Consider the following 23,479-nt stretch of genomic DNA (forward strand, 5'->3'; position numbering starts at 1 on the left):
AATAAGACTGGCAAATAAGAAAGTAATTATTTATGCCCAATGTTTGTGAAGGTCTGGCTAGTTAAAATCTTTCAATACTGTGAAACTTGGTGAATTGGAAAGCTTGTCTGGAAGTCAGCTTAGAGAAATGTCTTGGGAGTTTTCAATCTTGGCACTAGTGACATTTTGTACTGCATAAATCTTTGATGTAGGAAGCTGTCCTGCGCAATATAGAATGTTTGGTAGTGTCCCCGGCCTCTATCCACTAGATGTCAATAAAAAAATATTGAGAATCAAAAATTATCTCTAAATATCGCCAAAAGTCCCCTGGGGGACAAAATCATCCTAATTGAGCACCACTGAATAATATATATTGAGATGGAAGTATATCCTCCATATGGTATTGAGTGAAAAAGCCTTATTATAAAACTGTGTCAGTAGCAAAAGACCATCTTACTAGACTACATATCTCATAGCTCTGTTTATAGCAAACATCTTTAAACATTATGTTAAACTATCTCACGTCTACAAAAGGACACCCTTTATTTTAAGAATGTTTTTCTTGGTGGGTGGGGGATGAGTGAAATAGGTGAAAGGGATTAAAGGGTACAATTATGATGAACACTGAGCAATGTATACAATTGTTGAATCACTATATTGTACACCTGAAACTAATATGACACTGTATGTTAACTACACTGGAATTAAAATATAAAAAACGCAAAAAAAAAAAAAAAAAAGAATGTTTCTCTTGTGACATAAGCCAGTAGCAAGTACCCTGAAAATAGGAACAAAAGTACCCATTTTAAAGGATTAAAATGAAGAAATGATGTTTGCTTTAAAACATGAATTACAGCAGCACTTGGGCAGCTCAGTCAGTTAAACATCCGACTCTTCATTTCAGCTCAGCTCAAGATCTCAAAGTTCGTGAGTCTGAGCCCTATATGGGCTCCGTGCCGACAGTGTGAAGCTTGCTTGGGATTCTCTTTTCCCATTCCTCATGCTCTCTCTCTCTCTCTCTCTCTCTCTCTCTCTCTCTCTCAATAAATAAATAAACTTAAAAAAAACCATGAAATACAAACACATAATTTATTGCAAATTAAAGAGATAATTTCTTACTTTAAGTGGAAACACTAGTCATGTTTCTGTCTTTCTTTCTCTTTTTAATGATTATTTTTGAGAGAGGAAGAGAGAGAGACACACACAGAGTGGTAGTGGGGGAGGGGCAGAAAGAGAGGGAGATACAGATTCAGAAGCAGGCTGCAGGCTCTGAGCTGTGAGCACAGAGCCTTATGCGGGCTTGAACTCATGAACCGTGAGATCATGACCTGAGCAGAAGTAGGATGCTTAACCGGCTGAGCCACCTAGGCACCCCAACACTAGTCATATTTCTGAAATTTTATCATAAATAGGCAAACTTCTTAAATATGATATTCATCTAGTATGGTTATAAGTGACTTGTAACTTCCCAACCTATTTTTAATAAATAAATTCTCTATAATAGTAAATAAACACCTTATATGCTCATAAATAAATTATATATTATTATATATGTTATTATATTACATATATTTATTTCATTAGTTATAATCATAGCCTTTCAAATTAATTAGTGCATTCCTAATTTTCTATTTTTCCCATATTAGGGTTGGCTTAGGTCCTGAAAATGTTCTTCTTTAGAAGATGTCTTTCTAGTTTTAGCAATAAAAAGCAAAGAAACCTACCTATCTGGCACATAATTTTTTTTTTTAATGCTTAGAGGATTATTCTTTATAAACATTAGCTTTACCCGGTGGAATCTCTCTGTGACGTCTCTATGATTAAGAATGATGGAGGCTAATAAAATATCCAGTGGTCTAGGAAGAAGGGAATGCCAGGCTTCTAAAACAGTTCTATCGCACACCGACATAGTTCAGAGTAAAATGGTCCTGTAGAATCTCAGAGAAGCGTAATTTGGTTTATCAACCTAACTGACACAGGACTCTAATAATTTAAAAGTTCTCAAAACATTTTCAACTAACATTTTAAAACTAAAAGTTAGTAATGTGCTATTGAAAGACTTCAGAGTGTTGCTAGTATGTGATTAAATGCTATTGCAAATAACTCATTTTTATTTCAATATATTCTGAACATTAATTTCAATAAATATTTTTACACTGTCATTTTTCTAACTAATATTTATAGCCAGGATTTATTTATATTTTCCCACTGGTGAAAGGCTAATAAAATTTATCTTTAGAAGATTTGAGTTCTTATTTATTTAACTGTAGAGACTGTATAAATCATTTTCACACTGTACATTTGTATTAAAAAACATGCAAAAGTTTTAATTTCTTTTTAAAAAATGTTTACAGAACAATACTTAACATACATTTTTAGGATTATCAGATATGTAAAAATAAAATTGTAGAAATGCCTATATATTTACCTATGCACATACATACTTTGTAGATCTTAGACAAATCTTCAGTATTAAATACTTAGAATGTAGTGGTTAAGAGCTTCAACTCCAACTTCCAGGGTAAGAATTTCAGCTCTATTACTATAAGTGCCTTGCACAAACTTAACTTCCATCTCAGTTTGTATTACTTATTCACTTATTAATTTTAAACTCAGTTGCTAGTGTGTACAAAACCCTATGTTATAACATGCTAGGTATACAACAATATAAACAATATTTTTTTTACCTTCAGTTATCTTTCAGTGTAGAGAAGAGACATTTATGTAAATATAATTTAATAAACATATATTCATATTAAAATATATAATGAGAATGGGAACATAGATATCCGCCTGGAGAAATATGTGATGTCCATAAAGTTTTGAGCTTGGGTTGAAACTAAGAATACATTACAAGAAGGTTTTTTTCAGTAAGAATTCCTATTTGGTTCTGAGGCCATATAAACGCAGACACATACACATTTACCTACTCTTCCATAGGTAAACCCTTTATCAATGACATGTTTCCCTTCAAGTTTAACTTGAATCAATACAAAAGATTTGTATCATAAATAAGTATATTTCAGATTTGAGTACTGTGGTGGAGATAGTATGGGAAAAGCAAAAAGAAGAAGCAAGAATAGTATTTGATGGTAAAATGGAAAAGGCCTAGAGAGGAGTTTCTCAAAGTTTTGCTCAAAGTGTTCAACAGAAGAACCTAGAATCTTTTTTAAAAAACTCATAATCTAGTTACCAATTCAGAATCTTCAGAAATCTGATTTTAAGTGGTATTTCAGCTTATTCTAAAGCATGAGAAATATTGGTTTAATGGAAATATATGTATATAATAACTACGAGTAATTAAAGTCCTAAATATACAATATCTATAAATTTTTAAAATGTAAATATTGTAGTAAATTACAATAATGAACTAAGTATTTTGTTTACCTATTAACTTGATGCTTAAAAATAGGAAACTTGATATACAATAAGGATAGAATGGTCAGTCTAGTGTTTTTCATCACAACACCAGAAGGACTAAATATCTAGTTTTTAAATTTAGAATTTTCAAGTGATTGATTGGAGTGGAATAACCAATATCCTTGATGTTTTAATGACCATAGTTGGCCTCAATCTTAATTTGTACTATGAGCTAACTGACTTCAGCTGACTCTAAGACAAAACCCTCCCCAAGGATAAGCTAAAGAGGGAAATAATGAAATTTATATGTTTGCCTTTACCCTTATTCATTTTAAAATATCTAGATCTGGAAAATGAACATAAATAACAACCCTTTAGCATATATTAATTCTTATGAGATTTCCCATAAATAACAGTCAAATTTGCATGTATTACAAAGGAATCCATATGCCATTATTGTTTTGCTGCTGGTTTATTTGAGCTCAGGGCATTTCCTGGGATTAACAACCAGCTGGGTCTAAACAGTGCCTGACTAAACTCTATACCATGAATTCTGAACAGTCAGACATTAAACTACAGGAAATGTTGCATGCCTCATTCATTATTGCATAAGTATTTTCAAATCCTAGCATCTTCCAAGCTTTTCTCTTTGCAGAGATTAAACCCTGGTAGGGAGGTTATAAAAAAAAAAAAAGTAAGTTATGACATTTTAGTTAGAATTAATTTGCAGTTCCCAGTGTTCTTTTTTCCCATACTTTTGTTTTTGTTACCATGTGGAAGAATCAGTATTTGAAATATTCCAACAAAATGCAATTATATTTTGTCATCCCTCTTTTTCCATCAGTGACATTGATTTCTATCTTCTAGAATTCTTTTTTTTTTAATTTTTTTTAACGTTTATTTATTTTTGAGACAGAGCATGAACGGGGGAGGGGCAGAGAGAGAGGGAGACACAGAATCGGAAGCAGGCTCCAGGCTCTGAGCCATCAGCCCAGAACCCGACGCGGGGCTCGAACTCATGGACCGCAAGATCGTGACCTGAGCTGAAGTCGGACGCTTAACCGACTGAGCCACCCAGACGCCCCTCTATCTTCTAGAATTCTTAAAACAGTTTTCTGAAGCATGCGGTGTTTCAGTTATCCTCAACCATATAACAAAATAAAACTGATTTTCAGAAAAACTATGAAAGGTCCAAATTACAATAAAAAAAACAAAAACAAAAACAAAAACAAACAAGCAAACAAATCACAGTCAGTCCGTATGACTGGCTCAAGCAAACAATAATAAGCATTAGTGCTATTCAATGGAATATTCATTGTGTATCATGTTGGGCACCTCTGTGACATTTCTGTAGAATGAGGCTGCTCCGTGAGGCCAGCAGTGTAATCTAAGCTTCCAATACTCATCAAACCACACACCTGAGTGTCTCCACAGCCATAAAGTAGGGCTTTCCTCACAGTACCCCGTAAAGTCATTAATACCCAGTAAAGTCATACATTATTACTAAAAGCGTACTATCACATTTTATCTTTAAATAAAATGTTGAAATTTTAGTAAGTTATCCAATTCATGGATATTTGGATTTTAATATATACTTTTGATTCTATATAACAGAAATATCTATGAAAGAATTATGTATATATGTATATATTTATTTTACAGGTGAAGGTGATACCACACCTACAATAGTCAATTTAGACCGTAAGTAATCTTTTGTAATATCTAGTATATTCGAATCTCTATGTGTCAGAAGTTATGTCATTATTTTCTTCATGGAAAATATCTTTTCACTATATTAACTTCTGTCATAAAAATAAGTTAGGCTATTTGTTTTTATTAAATTCTTCTCTATGTGCTTGTGTAAAGGGGTTACAAAGGCAACTACATACTGAACATCAAAATTCAATTCTCTATCAGAAAATATAAGATGTTATACTTAACTTTGAGAAGAGCATTTATCTTACCCATAATTTTGGGCAAAATAGACATTAATGGACCTTCACCATCCTTTAAATTAAATCAGAATGCTAAAGTCAGAAAAAAAAAACCCAGAAGGTTGGAAAGTTATGCAATGTGTCTACCTGCTCTATTTTTAAGGCTCTTGACATGCACCACTAGGTAAAAGACGATACAAACTGAGAGGTTCGGTTAATATTCAATTTATGAAAATCTTTTTAGAACTGCTTGTTTTTGATTTTCACATATGTCTTGGGCTGAAGGAAGATACTCAAGTATTTTGATTTAAGAGACCACCTGCTCTGTCTCAGCCTGAAGAAGCAAATGGAAATTTTAGACCATGCACAGGAATAGAAAGGATAAGGCAAAGAATCTGGAGAAGGGTCAGGAAAAAGTTGACGCCAAAGAATTCTGCATCATGTCATTTGGGTTTAATGATTTGGACATAATAATTTTGTCATCTGGATACGATTTCAATAAATGCAATCAATGCTGGTAACATGTTTCAAAAGGCTCTACATTCTTATCATAAAAAAGAAGTAATAAAAAACAAATATAGTTTTTTTTTTCATTGAGGCTATTGATTTCCGTTGATATTCAGAAATGGCTACTATAAAGAACATTCTTCCATTTTGTATAGAGGTTTGTGAAGGAAATAACAATTAGTGTTAGATATGAACAGCCTATACTTAGTGCTTGGTGGGCAAAGCCACTCTCACTATGGCAATGCTGTCTACCTTGAGTTAATTCATTTTTTTATGTTACTTGTCTACTTAGATGAACATAGGAAACATTTTAGGCCTGTTTTGACACTATAGTCATAATACTTACCTTCTTTCCTCCAAATGTTCTTCTGACAAACTTACAGTAGTTACATTTGTTTAAGTACCATGCTTTTAAGCAAACTGAGAGGCACTGATTATTGCAAGATGTTTTGTCAAAATGTTGTCTTTGGTCCTCTTTTTAGATCCCGTAATATCTTGTGCCAAAACAAAACAACTGCGAGTTGTAAATGGAATCCCAACACGGACAAATGTAGGATGGATGGTTAGTTTGAAATACAGGTAATTATTAATAGACACAAATCACATGTATTTGAATTATTTGCAAAGTCATATTCCCAACAGGATGGTTGTACCATTCATACAGGCACCCATATGAGGGGGGCACAAGAGGAGACTGACCAGATTCTGCTTGCCAAATAGCTCCGGATTTTACAATTTGTACTTCAGAGACAGTGCCTTTTTAAATGTTCATGGAGGTTCCCTATGTGTTGACATTGTCTCTGATGACAAATGACACTCATTAATTTTTAAGAAAATACAACTACACAGAGAACCTACTTATACCTTGATATCACTGAAGCAGTTATAAAACACATACAATTAATTCCCTAATCTAGGATATTATGACTTTCTTTTCTTTTTTTTTAAATTTTTTTAATGTTTATTTATTTTTGAGACAGAGAGAGAGCATGAACAGGGGAGGGTCAGAGAGAGGGAGACACAATCTGAAACAGGCTCCAGGCTCTGAGCTGTCAGCACAGAGCCCGACGCGGGGCTCAAACTCACGGACCGTGAGATCATGACCTGAACCGAAGTCAGCCGCTTAACCGACTGAGCCACCCAGGCGCCCCATGACTTTATTTTCTAACATGCTTATGTGTAATCATATCAGAAACTTTATATTTGTTTTCAATTTCTAAATTTTTTCATTTGCATTCTAATGAAAATAATAATTTTAAGTTACAGAATAGTCTATCATTGAGAAAAAGATTAACCAACTATATTGATGTTGGATAGCCTAGCGATTATACTATTCAGCATGGATGAAAAATTCTTGACATGTCTATTTCTCATATCTCATGATATGTTTTCAGTAAAATCATTTTGGACAATATACTCCTATAAAAATTAAAATCACTAGTTATGTTGGAAGAATTAAATATTGAAAATAGAAGTTAGTTGAAATCTGATCTTACAACTTCCTATACATTACATATATTACACCATATGGTAATCTGAATGTTCAAGTACCTTTGTTTTTATCTCTCTTGGAACCTCATTATATAGTCTATCCCAAAATACACTCATTTTAGCCCCATTTCCCCCTGTTTTCAAGACATTCCATGTTTCTCCCTCCAAGCCTTTAGGTTGTTCTTCTCACTACAAGTTGTATCTTTCTTCTTCTATTTTATGTCTGGAAAATACTTCTCATTCTTCAAATACCAACTCAAATATCTCCTCTTTTTGAAGACCCTCTATGTTCCTTTACCTCTAACTTTCTAGTAGAGGTAGAAAGTACATCTTTTGCTACAATTAAATCAGGGATATTGAAGTAGAATAAAGACAACTTGAAACTGAAGTTCTTTTATGAATAAACTAATTCTTAGCAAGCATGGCATTCATAAATTTGATATAAATATAAATCAGACTCTAGATACTGGGTAGAAGATGGCCTAAAGTTTTCTTTTAATATGCCCTTTTGCAGAGATTAGCCACCAAATTTGACAAATATTTATGTCAATAATTGTGGTGTAGCTGTCCTAGGCGTGTAGTACTGAAACAGAATTGTGAAACTCACCAGAATATTAGAGCTGACTATGAAATATAAAGATTTAATGAAGACTGTCAATTTTGGGGACAGAGTGTTTCATTTTCTTTATGATAAATTTGTTCTAATATTCCACATATATGAATTAATTACTGATTCGTTGCAAATCTCATAACTCCAGAAAAAAAAAAAGAGGCATATACTTCTAAATTTATTACTGACCATGGGAGGATGTATAAGAATAGTCCTTTGGAAGTCTCCAACCTTAGAGGAGCAGGTGAAACTCTTTTCCATCAGATCAGAGTACTATAAACTTTTAGAAAAAAAATATTTTTTTTTAAATCCAAGTCCTCAGTAAAAACAGCTGTTTAGTTATTCTTCCAAAACACATACTGAGAGGAATAGAAATTAAAACTCGATATACACTCTTAGCCTCCTCTGTGGTACTGGCCATAAATAATTGTGGTCTTAGTCTGGGAACCTTCTTCTATTACCCTCTGAAGCATTGAACATCTGTACTCTTTGGAAATGTAAATTGGGAAAAGTTGTGTTTTTTTCCATTTCTCTGCCAAAAAATAATGCATTTACAGATTTAGGATATCATCAAGTAAATGTGCCAGTATTTTTTATTCCCTACAAATATTTAATAATTTCTTAGATGATTTGTCTTATAAAATTGTTTTAATTTTATAAGTGAAATTTATACTGCTTGCTTTAAGCTCAACAAATTTACTCAAGCTCCACTATATTCAAAGTTAACATTTCAAAAATAAATAATGGTAATGAAAGAAGGGAAATAATGTCCAAACATATATTGCCGCCATCAGATAGTTTTTAGGGTTTAAGTAAAAACTCAGGGTTGCATTTTTATAATCAGACATTGAATTTAAATAGGTCTACATTGTTTTTGTTGTTCTTTTGTGATTTTTGTTCATGCTAAATATTCTATATTTGTAGTACATACTTGCTCTCACAAGGATAGATACACACACATGTGAATATGTGTGGTGGGAATGGATCTCAGTGTGTAATGATAGGGCTCATTACTCAAAAATAAAAATGATTTCGTATTTGTTATCACATGAGGAAAAAAATGCTAATGCTTCAATCATCAAATATCATCCTTCCAGTAAAAGAGTTACTCATTTTATTCTCGCTGAGCTAATTTCTATATTTTCCTCTCAAATGCATTTATTTTTAACAATGGAGCCATAGGTTTTGCATTAATCGGCAGGCACCCTTTCTGCGCAGATGTTACTTGTTTCTCTTTCCTCTTTCTCATAGAAATAAACATATCTGTGGAGGATCATTGATAAAGGAAAGTTGGATTCTTACCGCAAGACAGTGTTTCCCTTCTCGGTAAAGTGTTTCTGAAACCAATATTTGTTTTGAGCCTTCAAAAATATGTAGGATTTCCATTTAGCTTTTAGGCTTAAAATGTGTATTCATTTAACAGATTCACCAACAAGTGTTGAACAAATTATGTACTTTCTGTTTTTAGATTTAGCTTGCAAAACTTACTTTGACTTAATTGATATTTATGTACTGGGTACTACTTCTGTTCACTTCTTTCTACAATTGGCATGACTCTCATTTGGGAGAGAATTTTGCTAGAATTATGTAAATAATCTTTCCCCCCACCTCCTACTTGCACTCTATATTTCCAGATAGAAATCCTTTTCTTAGTTACCAGCAAATTTCTCTCAATTCTCACTTCTCCTTTCTTATGTAGATCCAGGCTCAGAAGCATCCTGGGATTAATTTTTAATGATAATTAGCCTATGGAAAAGTTAAGGAGGTAGCATTTGTAAACTTACTTCCTGATTCTCATCAAAGTCACTTTGATTTTGTTGGTATAAATTCTCAATCCCCATTAATAAACCAAACATATACAAAGCTAAGAAGGAAAATCTGCAGAAAATTATACTTCATGTGATGTGCTTCACCTGAGAATTTTTCACGTGTGGCTAAAAGAGTTTTTTTCTTAAATAGCCATTTAGAATTTGAGCAGTTTGAAGGCTCTTTCTCCTTATGTGTGCTTGCAACACTCAGAATCTCTTATAACGAATGGGTTGCTCTTTATTATACTTTGATTCAAATTTTAAATTTAGGTTATGTATCTGCCCTATTTATAAGCTAAAATGATCATATGTCTGAATAATGCTACCCAATTTAAAATTGTATTTTACATTTTAATTTTTTTACTTAGAAACAAAGACTTGAAAGATTACGAAGCTTGGCTTGGGATTCATGATGTCCACGGAAGAGGAGATGAGAAACGCAAACAGGTTCTAAATGTGTCCCAGCTGGTATATGGGCCTGAAGGGTCAGATCTGGTATTACTGAAGCTTGCTAGGTTAGTTGCTTGAGGTTTTGTATTTTTAACCCACACTGGAATTATTGAAGCTTTTTCTTTAGCCATGTGGCTATTCTCTCTCTTTCACGTAAATTTACTATAAAAGCATATGTCACATGTCATATGTTTGTGATTGTGTGTGTGTGTGTGTGTGTGTGTATACAAAGAGACAAAGACATCTTAAAAATTCTCAAAATTAATAAATGAAGTTTGACCAAGTCTGAATAACCTGCTCTAAAACCAAAGCTTAGGGAGTAATCATTTGGTAACTTTAATAGGTAAAATAATGTTTAAAAAATACACCGACCACTTAGCAAGTAAATGACTCATTTCTCTGCTACCTACTCCCACCTCTACTACCTACATTGGATTAGACATTCCCTTTTTCATTTTTAAGAAACAAGACTGTTTATTCTCTCTTAATCTCATATTAAAAATTAACACCAAATTTCAATGTGTTAATTTTGTGTTGATTCAATCAAGGGTATTTATCATTATATTTTCCATTTTCAGGCCTGCTGTCCTGGATGATTTTGTTAGTACAATTGATTTACCTAATTATGGATGCACCATTCCTGAAAAAACCACTTGCAGTGTTTATGGCTGGGGTTATACTGGATGTAAGCTATTTTTAAAAGATAAGGCAATATCATATGTTTTTATGTAAAACAATTCTATTTGTTTCCTTTTTCTCACCTTACCTTGTACTCATTAACTGTGCATTTTTTACACCATTCTAGCAATCAACTCTGATGGTCTATTACGAGTAGCACATCTCTATATTATGGGGAATGAGAAATGCAGCCAATACCATCAAGGGAAGGTGACTCTGAATGAGTCTGAAATATGTGCAGGTGCCGAAAATATTGTGTCAGGACCATGTGAGGTAAAAGGTTTTTTTTTTGTTTGTTTTTGTTTTTGTTTTTTTAAGTAAACAGTATGTAATAAATGTCATAGTTTCTCATGTTTGTTTTTTGCCTCTTTGGTATCGTGGTCCATTTTTCTCAAATAAAAACCCCTGTATACCAATTTGTTCTAAGAGACAGAAATTGGGAAAAATAACCTTTCATTATTCTTCTACACTTACTTTAAACAGTAAGAAAATCCATGTTTCATTATCAGCAAACTAAGATGACATTTGTCTCTCAAAACAAAAAACAAATACAATAAAATAATGCAGCCAGAACTCTAATGGACAGCTGTTCAAATTAAAAGTATTCAATACACAGTTTGATACAATAGTTTGCATTTTTCTAATGTTTTTCTAAAGTTATCTGATCTTCCCAAATTCTCTCTAAATGAACCCCATGAGTAATTTTGTTAGCAGATACAGGCCTGGTTTTAAATTTTTAAATGTGTTTTTGGTTAAGCCAGTGTGCGCGCATGCGTGTGCGTGTGTGTGTGTGTGTGTGTGTGTGTGTGTGTAAACAAATTCTATTTTAAAAAACCAAAAGGTCAAAGTTTGTGGTTTCAAGAGCTTGGACATTTTCATTTGTTAGGCAACTGTTCTTTCAACTTGGCAGTTTTCCTATCCCTATTTTACATAGACAAGCTGTTAAACCATTATTTTACATGTTTTTTTTTTTTACATTTTGTTTTTAATTTATTTTTATGCACATTTTGTACTTTTAAAATTATTTCTGAAACTGAGAATATTTTTTATATTTTTATTAAAAAAATTAATTCCAGTGTAGTTAACATGCAGTGTTCATTAGGTTTGGGTGTACAATATAGTGATTCAACAATTCTATACGTTACTCAGTGCTCATCATTATAAGGGTATTTAATTCTTTACACCAATTCCACCCACTCCCCCACCCACCTCCCCTCTGATAACCACAGTGTGTTCTCTGTAGTTAACATTCTGTTTTTGGTTTGCCTGTTTTTCTTTGTTTTGTTTCTTAAATTCCACACATGAGTGAAATCACATGGTATTTATCTTTCTCTTACTAACTTATTTCACTTAGCATTGTACTGTCTAGATTCATCCATGTTGCTGCAAATGGCAATATTTCATTCTTTTTTATGACTGAGTAATATTCCTGTGTTTGTATGCACGTGTGTATATATGTATATGGGTATATATGTATATATACATATATATGTATATGTGTGTATATATGTATATATGTATACGTATATATATAGATATATATATCACATCTTTATCCATTCATCTGTTTATGGGCCCTTAATACCGCTTCCATAATTCAGCTATTATAAATAGTGATGCAATAAATGTAGGGCTGCACATACTTTTTTTAGTTAGTGTTTCAATATTTCTTGGGTAAATATCCAGTAGTAGAATTACTGGATCATACAGTAGTGCTATTTTTAATTTTTTGAGGAACCTCCATACTGTCTTCCACTGTGGCTGCACTAGTTTGCATTCACCACCAACAGTGCTAGAGGGTTCCTTGTTTTTCCACATCCTGGCCAACACTTGTTATTTCTATTGTTTTTGATTTTAGCCATTCTGGCAGGTGATGTCTCATTATGGTTTTGATTTGCATTTCATTTCCCTATTGATGAGTGAAGTTAAGCGTCATTTCATGTATCTGTTGGCCATCTGTATATTCTGGAGAAATGTCTGTTCACATCTTCTGCCCATTTTTCAATTGGATTACTCGGTTTTGGGGTGTTGATTTTGTATAAATTCTTTCTATATTTTGGATAACAACTTCATCAGATAAGTCATTTGCAAATATCTTCTCCCATTCATTAGGTAGCCTGTTAATTTTGTTGACTGTTTCCTTTGCTGTGCAGAAGCTTTTTATTTTGATGATTGATGTAGTCCCGGTAATTTATATTTGCTTTTATTTCCCTTGCCACAGGATACACATATCTAGAAAAATGTTGCTATGGATGATTCTACAGAAATTACTTCTTGTGCTCTCTTCTAGGATTTTTGTGCTTTCATGTCTCACATTTATTTCTTAATCCATTTTGGATTTATTTTTGTGTATGGTTAAAGAAAGTGTTCCAGTTTTATTCTTTTGCATGTAGCTGTCCAGTTCTCCCAACCCATCTGTTGAAGAGATTGTCTTTTTCCTATTGCACATTCTTTCCTCCTCTGTTGCAGATTAATTGACCGTATAATGTTGGGTTTATTTCTGGGATCTCTGTTCTGTTACATTGATCTATGAGTCTATCTTTTGTCAGTACCATACTATTTTGATTACAACAGCTTTGTAGTATATCTTGAAATCTAGGATTGTGATACCTCCAGTTTTGTTCTTCTATTTCAAGATTACATTGGTTATTCATGGTCTTTTCTAGATTGTTTTTTCTACTTCTGTGAAAAATGCTGTTGGTGTATTGATAGGGATTGCATTAAATCTGTAGATTTCTCTGTATAGTATGGACATTTTAACAATATTTGCTCTCCCAGTCTATAAACATGAAATATCCTTCCATTTCTTTGTGTCATTGATAATTTCTTTCACCAGTGCTATAGTTTACAAAGAAAAGGCCTTTCACCACCTTTGTTAAGTTTATACTTAACAAAGTATACTTTATTTCATTGCTTTTTGTGCAATTGTAGATGGGATTGTTTTCTCAATTTCTTTTTTCCTGCTACTTCATTATTAGTGTATGGAAATGCAACAGATTTCTATACATTGATTTTGTATTCTGTGGCCTTACTGAATTTATTTATCAATTATAGTAGGTTTTTGGTGGAGCCTTTAGGGTTTTATATAGCGTATCATGTCATCTGCAAATAGTGAAAGTTTGACTTTTTCCTTGACAATTTGGATGCCTTTTATTTCTTTTTGTTGTCTGATTTCTGTGACTAGGATTTCCAACAGTATGTTAAATAACAGTGTTGAAAGTGGACATCCCTGTCTTCTTCCTGATAATTAGAGGAAAATCTCTCAATTTTTCCATATTGGTGATGGAATTAGCTGTGGGTTTTTCATAGATGGCCTTTATTATGTTGAGGTATGTTCCCTCTAAACTTACTTTGCTGAGGGTTTCTATCATGAACGGATGTTGTACTTTGTCAAATGCTTTTTCTGCGTCTATTGAAATGATCTTATGGTTTTTATCCTTTCTCCTGCTCATGTCATGTATTACATTGTTTGATTTGCAAATATTGAACCACCTTGTATCCCAGGAATGAATCTCACTTGGTCATGGTGAATGGTTTTTTAAATCATTAATTGTTGTATTTGGTTTGCTAATATTTTGTTGAGGACTTCTGCATCTATGTTCATTAGAGATATCGGCCTGTAGTTCTCTTTTTTGCAGTGTCTTCATCTGCTTTTGCTATCAGAGTAATGCTATCTTCGTAGAATGAATTTGGAAGCTTCCCTTCCTCTTCTATTTTTTTGGAATGGTTTGAGAATAGGTATTAACTCTTCTTTAAATGTTTATGTAGAATTCACCTGTGAAGATGTCTGGTCCTGGACTTTTGTTTGTTGGGAGTGTTTTTTTTAATTACTGATTTAATTTCACTGCTTGTAGTTATTATGTTCAAATTTTCTATTTCTTCCTGATTCAGTTTTGGGAGGTTATACATTACTAGGAATTTATGCTAGGTTGTCCAATTTGTTGGCATGTAATTTTTCATAACATTCTCTTATAATCCTTTGTGTTTCTGTAGTATCTGTTTCTATTTCTCCTCTTTGATTTCTGATTTAAGCTCTTTCTCCACGATGAGTCTAAAGGTTTATTAATTTTGTTGATCTTTAAAAAAAAAACAAGATCCTACTTTCATTGATCTGTTCTATTTTTTTTTTTTTTTAGTTTCTATTTTGTTTATTTCTGCTCTAATCTTTAATATTTCCTTCCTGCTGCTGGGTTTGGATTTTGTTTGTTTTTCTTTTTCTAGCTCTTTTTTTAGGTTTATGGGTAGGTTGCTTATTTGAGATTTTTCTTTTTTCTTGAGGTAGGCTTGTATTGTGATAAATTTCCTTTCTAGAACAGTTTTTGCTGCCTTCCAAAGACTTTGGATTGTTGTGTTTTCATTTTTATTTGTCTACATGTATTTTTTTATTTACTCTTTGATTTCTTAGTTGATACATTCATTGTTTTAGTAGCACGTTATTTAACCTACATGTATTTGTGATCTTTTCAGATTTTTTCTTGTGGTTGATTTCTAGTTTTATAACATTGTGGTTGGAAAGATGCATGATAAAACTTCAATCTCTTTGAATTTGTTGATACTTGTTGCCTTATATGTGATCTATTTTGGACAATGTGCAGTGCAAGTGAAAAGAATGTGTATTCTGCTGTTTTAGGATGGAATGTTCTGAATGTATCTGTTAAATCCTTCTGGCCAATGTGTCATACAAAGCCACTCTTTCATTGTTGATTTTCTGTTTGGATGATCTACCCATTGATGTAAGTGGGGTCTTAAAGTTCCCTACTATCATTGTATTACTATCAATTATTCCCTTCCTGTTTGTTATTAGTTGCCTTATGCATTAGGGGGCCTCCATGTTGGGTGCATACATATTTACAATTGTATATCTTCTTGTTGAATTGTTCCCTTTATGATTATATAGTGTCCTTCTTTGCCTCTTGTTACAGTCTTTGTTTCAAAGTCTATTTTGTCTGATATAAATATTGCTAACCCAGCTTTTTTTTTTTACTTCTATTTGCATGATAAATGCTTTTCTATCCCTACACTTCCAATCTACATAGGTCTTTAGGTCTGAATGAGTCTCTTGTAGGCAGCATATACATGGATCTTGCTTTTTTATCCATTATGTCTTGTTTTTTTAATATTTTTAAATTTTATTTATGTATTTTGAGAGATATCAAGACAGTGCAAATTGGGGAGGGGCATAGAGAGAGGGAGAGAGAGAATCCCAGGAATATGCCACACGGCAGTGTACATAGCACAGAACATGAACACAGATATCACAAAACTGTGATGTCACGACCGGAGCCCAAACCAAGAGTCAGGAGCTTAACCCCCTAAGCCACCCAGGTGCCCCACCACCCTGTGTCCTTTGACTGGCATGTTTATGTATTTTGAATATAAGAGACATAGTCTCCCAGCCTAGGAGCTATGGAGGTGTGGAATACTATATGCGGTAAGGCATGGGATAAGTTCAATCAATAATGAAGTATCTCTTGACGTGTAGGAAAATACTCTAAATATGGAGCATAAATATGTATTGACATACATGTGTTATATGTATTGCTTTAATATTATGCTCCTGAAAAGAAAATATTTACTAAGTTGAAGAGTTTTAAAAACTGCTTTAAAATGATATTGTCAGAAATAGATTATGTGCTTATAACCACTTTCAAATTTGGTGTTTTTCCAGTAAATCAGTATTACTGTGTCCATTATTATAATAGAAATCCTACTAGGAAAAAGATTTGTTTATTTATTTGTTTGTGTGTTTGTTTACTTACTCACACTAAGTAAACACAAAGTTTTGAGCTCAATCAATCTTCACGACCATTTAGGAAGCTATGCACTTCTCCCACCCTACCGCCATTACTCAAAGTGTTTCGCGACTGCTTATCAGGAACAGCCTGTAATCTGATTTATCATCTATATATTCTAAGATTCCTAACTTTACCACTGAATTGAATTATTCATTACACTATCATATATGTATTTTATCCATATTTTAAACAATTTTTTAAATGTTTATTTATTTTTGGTAGACAGAGAGAGAGAGAGAGGGCAAGCAGGGGAGGGGCAGAGAGAGAGGGAGACACAGAATCTGAAGCGGGCTCCAGGCTCCGAGCTGTCAGTACAGAGCCCGATACAGGGCTCGAACCTACAAGGCACAGGATCATGACCTGGGCCAAAGTCGGACACTTAACCAACTGAGCCAACCAGGCGCCCCTATTTTTTATCCATATTGACAAGAAAATTTTAAATGGATTCTGCCATGTCTCAGAAATGTATTTATCCTCTAGAATGTTTTTTTTAATATGACTTATATTTAAAACAAGGTAATATAATTCCTGAAGCCACTGAAATCTAAACAGTTGAAGAAAATCTCCCAAATGTTTGTATAATAGCAGTGGAATCACATTTAGTGAAAGTCTTCCAAAGTGAATTGCTTTGAAGAGTTTGTATCAGTAATCAATGGTAAAACTTCAGATTTATTAAGTCATGTGGCATGGCTTATATGAAATCTCTTAGACTAACATATTTCCCTTGCTGTTTTATCACCAGCTTCACCCCTACCTTGATTTCCCCCATCATATAATGCTGATAGCTCTCTTTCTTACACCTGTATTTTCAAAACTAAATTTGCAGTAGTCTAGTTTTATCTCAGCACATCACTGTTATGGGAAATTTTAGATAGTCCTAAACACTCTTCTTCACACAAGAGGTGCCAAAAGCCAGTCACTGCAGTCTTAGGAGGCTACATGGTACATGTAAATGATGCAGCACATTTGTAATGATTACACATAATAACAAGCATAAATATATACATTTTTATAAAAACATAACACAAAAATCAATCTATCAATCTATTCATCTTTCTTCTATCATCTGATGATAAAACAGGGTAAGCACCTATGCTTTAATAGAATAGGCATTTGCAGAAAAAGACGAAAAGAAAGAGAGAAAGGTCATGAAATCACAGGCTACCTTCCACGAAGGGGAGTATGAAATATAAAAAAATATATATAAATTTAATTACCAACACCAACAGGAAATACAGGAGTATTCTTTCTTTATGCCAAGAAAAGTAATTTCTGAACAGTAAATAAAATTATTTTATCAATTACAATTTATATTTAACTTGTTAAAATAATTCTGGGGACAAGACAGAAGGAAGAAAAACAAAAAGCTTTAGAAATAAAAGAAGATTTAATGCAATTTAATCATATGCATTAATCATAACCTGTATGATTACAGGTATGGTACAAAAGTATTTTTCTAAATTTTCTATGTTAAACATATTCTGAACATCAGAAGAAAAGAAAAGTAAATATAAAGTCTACCTTCTAAGTAGCTATCAGTGGCTTTGTGTTAACTAGTCTGCATTCAACAAAGACAAAACCCACTTTAGAAGATGAGTGAAGGGGCACCTAAGGGCCTAGTCGGTTAGCATCCAACCCTTGGTTTTGGCCTCTCACCTACTGTGCTGTCAGCACAGAGCAAGCTTGGGATTCTCCCTCTCTCACCCTCTCTCTCTCTGCCCCTCCCCTGCTTGCTCTCTCTCTTAAAATAAATAAACATAAAGAAAGATGAGTGAATATTTTGTATAAGACAAGTCATTCTTAAATGGATACTACACACAATAGAACACGATAGAGAACTTTTGTACTCCCCTCAGTTTTACATGACTAATTCTGTAGAAATACAACCAAAGGTCTAGAACATCTATTTCCGTCTTCATAACTGCAGTTATTCTTTTTGTGTAGATGTGTATATTTGAGATATCAATCTATATAGAAAATATTAATGAATTACTAATTTTTGTTTGTAAAATAATACTTTTTTGTTGTTATTGTTGCACGTCTTCTTCCTAGGGAGATTATGGTGGCCCACTTGTTTGTGAACAACATAAAATGAGAATGGTCCTTGGTGTCATTGTTCCTGGTCGTGGATGTGCCATTCCAAATCGTCCTGGCATTTTTGTCCGAGTAGCATATTATGCAAAATGGATACACAAAATTATATTAACATATAAGATACCACAGTCATAGCTGATGTAACTGTGTTTGAGGCTTGCATCAGTACAATTCCCTTTTACATGAAGATTTCGGAGAACATGGAATTAAAATGTCACTGAAAACAATCCTGAGACAACTACTTGAGTGTCATGTTTGTTAAGATACTCATTAATATTTATGGGTGTTTTCTGTCGTTTCGTTTGTCAGTGTTATTTTGTAAATGTTGAAGTGAATTAAGGTACATGCAAGTGTAGTAACATATCTCCTGAAGATACTTGAATGGATTAAAAACTGCAAAGGTATAATTGCTGGATGATAAAAGATTTAATGGAAAAGTTCAATTACTCTCTCTATGCTGCTTTCCAAGATTAATTTCTTAATAATGAATAAACCATGAGTTAAACATTATTTTAACCTCACAAAGACAATTTATACCTGTGCCCTTAAACTGTAGCTCTATATTAAATTATATTACCTTTCATACGCAATACACTATATTTCATTCATTCCTCCTCACTGTGTATCTTGTAATACTGGTACACATACTTTTTATGAAATCATGTACCCATATAATCCTACTTGGGTGCACATGTGCATGCACTAGAGTTCAAATCGTGGTATATCTAATGTAGCCTCTAAATATTTTGAGTGCTTACCTATATAGTTTGTCCTTAAGAGGAAACTATAAATGTCTAAAGACCAGTAGAAAATTTAAGGAAAGGTGCAAGACAGAAGTGACCAGCTCATTCTCTAGAAATAATCTGCAGATGATTTCTACTGGTTGGCATTTAAGGTGTGGTCATGACCCACAAAGTTAAGTAATGCCTAATCTAGGTGTTTAAACATATTTAGCATCCTAGTCATTGTGTAGTTTCTAATTCTTAAAAGGAAGAGGGTAATATGTGTATTAGTATTATTTCTTTCCTTCAAATTTAGGGACACTTATTTATGAAAGATATTTTTAGATCTACTTTCCTAAAATACTTTTTACTAGTCTTAGATAATTGTGTAATTGAAGCTTAAAAATGTTTCGGTCTTTAAAATGTATTTAAGTAGCTTAATTATAAGACTTGCTGGGTGATTGGCTTGTAGTTCGCCTTCTTTGAATTTTTAAAGATTATTTCAGAGGAAAATTTCCATGTATCCCCAAAGATTTGTAAAGAGACTTCCATCAAACTATGCATTACAGTACATATTGAAGAAAAAAAATCAGAATACATTTCTTAACCTGGAACTCTTTTAGCCTAATAAAACTTTATTTAAGTAAAGGGGAAAAAAATGTAATAGGAAAGGAAATAAACTAGCTTGTCTAAACTCTGAATTCAGTTATATTTTTAAAGGAGAGTTAAATCTGCTGAATGAGATTTTTATCAAGGTATCTAAATTTTGTCTTATTTCATTTTACAACTTTGGCATCTTTCTAATGCCATGGGGAATATTCATTTGAATTTTGTATTCTGTCTAATAATACCAGATTATCATGTTTATTATTGTATTTGACATGATTAGCTAAAAAATCATGTATTTCTCAAGAAATGAGATCACAAGGACTAATAGGATAGGTTGTGAATTTTCACAAAACCATCCCGTACAAATTTTAAAATGATTATTTGAATGCTCCCAATCCGGTATCACCATTATCTCTCATGTGTTTTTCTTGAATAATGTCAAGTAAGGCCAGAGATCCTAATCATGCTCTAAAAGTTTCATAGGACACTGTTTAATCTTGAGTAAAATGCTCTTAAATTTACTTGAAAACTTAGTCCACAGAGTGTAGGACAGCAAGTCGAGAAATGCCTATCCAAATTGTGCAATAGATACATATATATATATATATATATATGTGTGTGTATGTGTATGTATGTGTCCATTGCACAATTTGCATATATATATGTATATATATGTACATGTACATGTATATGTACATATGGTCAGATATGTGCTAGTATCAAGAAACAGGGAAAGCAAAGAGACTTCCAAAAAGCTGTCAGTTCACACCATCTTATTTGATTGTATTTTTCTTTCCTTATATGATATATCATTCTAATCCAAACACTAGGAATTTCAAAGGTATATTGTCCAAAAATTATTTTTCAGTTTTTTCTTGCTGAACTGGCAAAATTTTATTCAGTCATATATTAGCGATATTTGTAAAACATTTATGAAATTCTAATACTTTTAAAAACTCATATTTTAAAATATTTCTTATACGACGTTTCTTCCAAATTTCCATGGAACGAGAGATAGGGATTCCCTAGATACAAGATGAGGCTAACTTTGTAGATATTTTGAACTCACTGTTTTCCATTTTCTTAAAGGGTGAAAACATACCACCCATGAAACATCAGACATGGTACACAAAGCAGTTACAGCTTTGGGAAGTTCCCTTTGTAACAGAGGGAGGTCAGCAGAACTGACAATAAAAGCAAGATGAACAAGATCCATGTTATTTTAGGTGGTAGGACAATGGATAATAATAATGTCATTTTTCTCTGGTGAAAGATACTATTTCCTGGGCATTCTCTTATTAATAAATGATAAAAAATTAAAAATCCAAGTTATCCAAAATCCATCGTATTTTGAGTAATGGACAAAGGGAGCTTTTAAATTAGAAGTTTTTAATGCTATTTTTGTTTGGGTTGTTTGAATAATGGTTATGTGCAGTTGTCACTGTGGACATTTTCTTATGTCTTCCAGGAACAGTAATGTAAAATTAAAATATTTGTCATAATGCCTCTGCTGTGCAGAAGGGGTGATAATCCTTTTGTATACTTCCTTAATTTTATTGTAAAATATGTAATAAGTTTTACCTATTTGCTGTGGGCAGGTCCCCAGTAAAATGGTTTATATTGAATCAATTTCTAGTATTAACAGGCTCTTGCTTGCTATCTGAGTGTTTCAAACTGTGGGAAATTTGAGACACTGGAAGGCAAGAAAAATAACAGTAATGGCATGTGATAGCAAAATTGTATTTCACTTATTCCTGTGAATATTTCTTGTTGGTACCAATGGTACTATACAAAGTGAATGTTATAGCCGCAACATTCTCTTGGGGGGTAAAAAAAAAAAGCACTGTCAAGAAATTGTTGTCAGACATTTTGTTGTCGTTGTTGTTGTTTCTAAATATCTTCATTTCTTTAAAGAAATAAATACTGGTATTGCAATATAGAAATCATGAGATAAGGAATTTTAATAAACTCTCTTGCTAAAAACTTTAAATTGATTAAGGTTCCAAATATAACTACTTTCAATTATATTACATATTGATAGACAAACTCATTTGGAGAAAAGTCAACTTGAATAAAAAGACATAGTTGTGTGTCAATACCTCTCACAATAAAGTATCTTTTAATGTTCAACTGAGTTTTGTAGTAAGAATTTACTAATACAAGAAAAATGTTAACATTTTCTGGTCCCTATAAATCTTGACAGTGTAATTTTAAGTAAGTTCATTTCCATTTGCACAGAAAGTTTCTATCTTTAGGAAACTGAAAAGGGAATACTGTGGATGTTATAACTGTTTGTCTTGGTGTAAATAGGAAATTGATAAGCTGCCTATTGAGTGGTATGGCTGGATGCTTACCCAAAAGGGGACACTGTGGTTATGACTTGTATATAAAGTTCCTGTAGTTAATAAAGTTGCTATTTTTATAACCATGATTATATTATTATTCTTAATAATAATAAAATATTTTATCAAAATGCTTCCCTTCTCTTATTATAATTATACACATGGGCATGTTTGAATCTGTTCTAGGGCTTAGTGCAGAAAACAATGATCTCATTGACAGAAATTACATATACTTTGTTGTAAGAAATCCCAAAACTAAGACAAATAGGCATTAGTTTATTCCAAACTTGTATCCGTGGCATTATCAGTGGTTGTCAGTAAACCATTCATCTCTATGTATTTTGATTTCCTCCACTGTAACATGTAATTATTTAGTCATTTTCATATTTGCTAGAATGGTGCTATGATATAACTTGCTAATATAAGAAAAATGTTGTCATGAATGATTACCTAAATTCCTTTATCATATCATTATATATTACAGAAGTAATTGCAAATGATTCAAATAATCAATTTGTACTCTACCTTTAAAATAAGCAGTAAATTCACAATAAATGTGAATCCAATGGATGCGCCTAATTCAAACTGAAAGCAAGTTTGGAAGAACAAATTACCAATTCATCTAACCAAAAGAGCTCTGTAACACTATTGATTTTTCAACTTATATTGCCTCTTTCCCAAAAAAGTTGCTCTATTAATTTTCTGGCATAGATACCTGTCTCAAGTGATGATTACTGTATCTAATTCTCTAGAATTATAGTATTATAATTATTATACCATAATTGTATCTGGTCTTCTTAACGATTATTAGCTAAGTAGAATATATGCATTTATTTCTGGTAGCAGTATTTCTGGTAGCAGTATCAATTAATATTTCAAATACATATATACATTCAAATATATATATTCAAATATATATATATATATATATATACACTCCATTCTAAATGTGTACTCTGCTTTTTTAAGTAGAATAGTCCAGGAAAGCTTCTTTAAGAGATGGTATTTGAACAGGGTCCTCAATGAAGTGAAAGAGCAAGCTGGGTAAATATCTAGAGTCTAATAAATAAAACTTGAACGATATTTTTGTTAGTTTCTTA

The 23,479-nt window shown here is 32.6% G+C and overlaps 1 protein-coding gene across 7 annotated transcripts in view; it reads left to right on the forward strand.

Annotated features, from left to right (window-relative positions):
• HGF (hepatocyte growth factor) overlaps positions 1–23,262 on the forward strand; it is an 80,819-nt gene extending 57,557 nt beyond the window's left edge. For 2 of the 7 annotated variants that reach the window (XM_027071752.2, XM_015072996.3), the window contains 7 exons: positions 5,002–5,040; positions 6,263–6,359; positions 9,133–9,207; positions 10,058–10,204; positions 10,718–10,824; positions 10,945–11,090; positions 18,665–23,259. In XM_027071752.2, coding sequence (XP_026927553.1) covers positions 5,002–5,040; positions 6,263–6,359; positions 9,133–9,207; positions 10,058–10,204; positions 10,718–10,824; positions 10,945–11,090; positions 18,665–18,841 — 788 coding nt within the window. In that variant the 3' untranslated portion in view covers positions 18,842–23,259. Of the gene's footprint in view, positions 1–5,001; positions 5,041–6,262; positions 6,360–9,132; positions 9,208–10,057; positions 10,205–10,717; positions 10,825–10,944; positions 11,091–15,447; positions 15,551–18,664 lie in introns of all 7 variants that reach the window. The other 5 variants (XM_015072997.3, XM_053218538.1, XM_053218539.1 and 2 more) reach the window with 3 other exon arrangements.
• Positions 23,263–23,479: the final 217 nt, after the last annotated feature.

Source organism: Acinonyx jubatus, chromosome A2 (genome assembly GCF_027475565.1).
Source record: "Acinonyx jubatus isolate Ajub_Pintada_27869175 chromosome A2, VMU_Ajub_asm_v1.0, whole genome shotgun sequence".
Lineage (NCBI taxonomy): Eukaryota > Metazoa > Chordata > Mammalia > Carnivora > Felidae > Acinonyx > Acinonyx jubatus.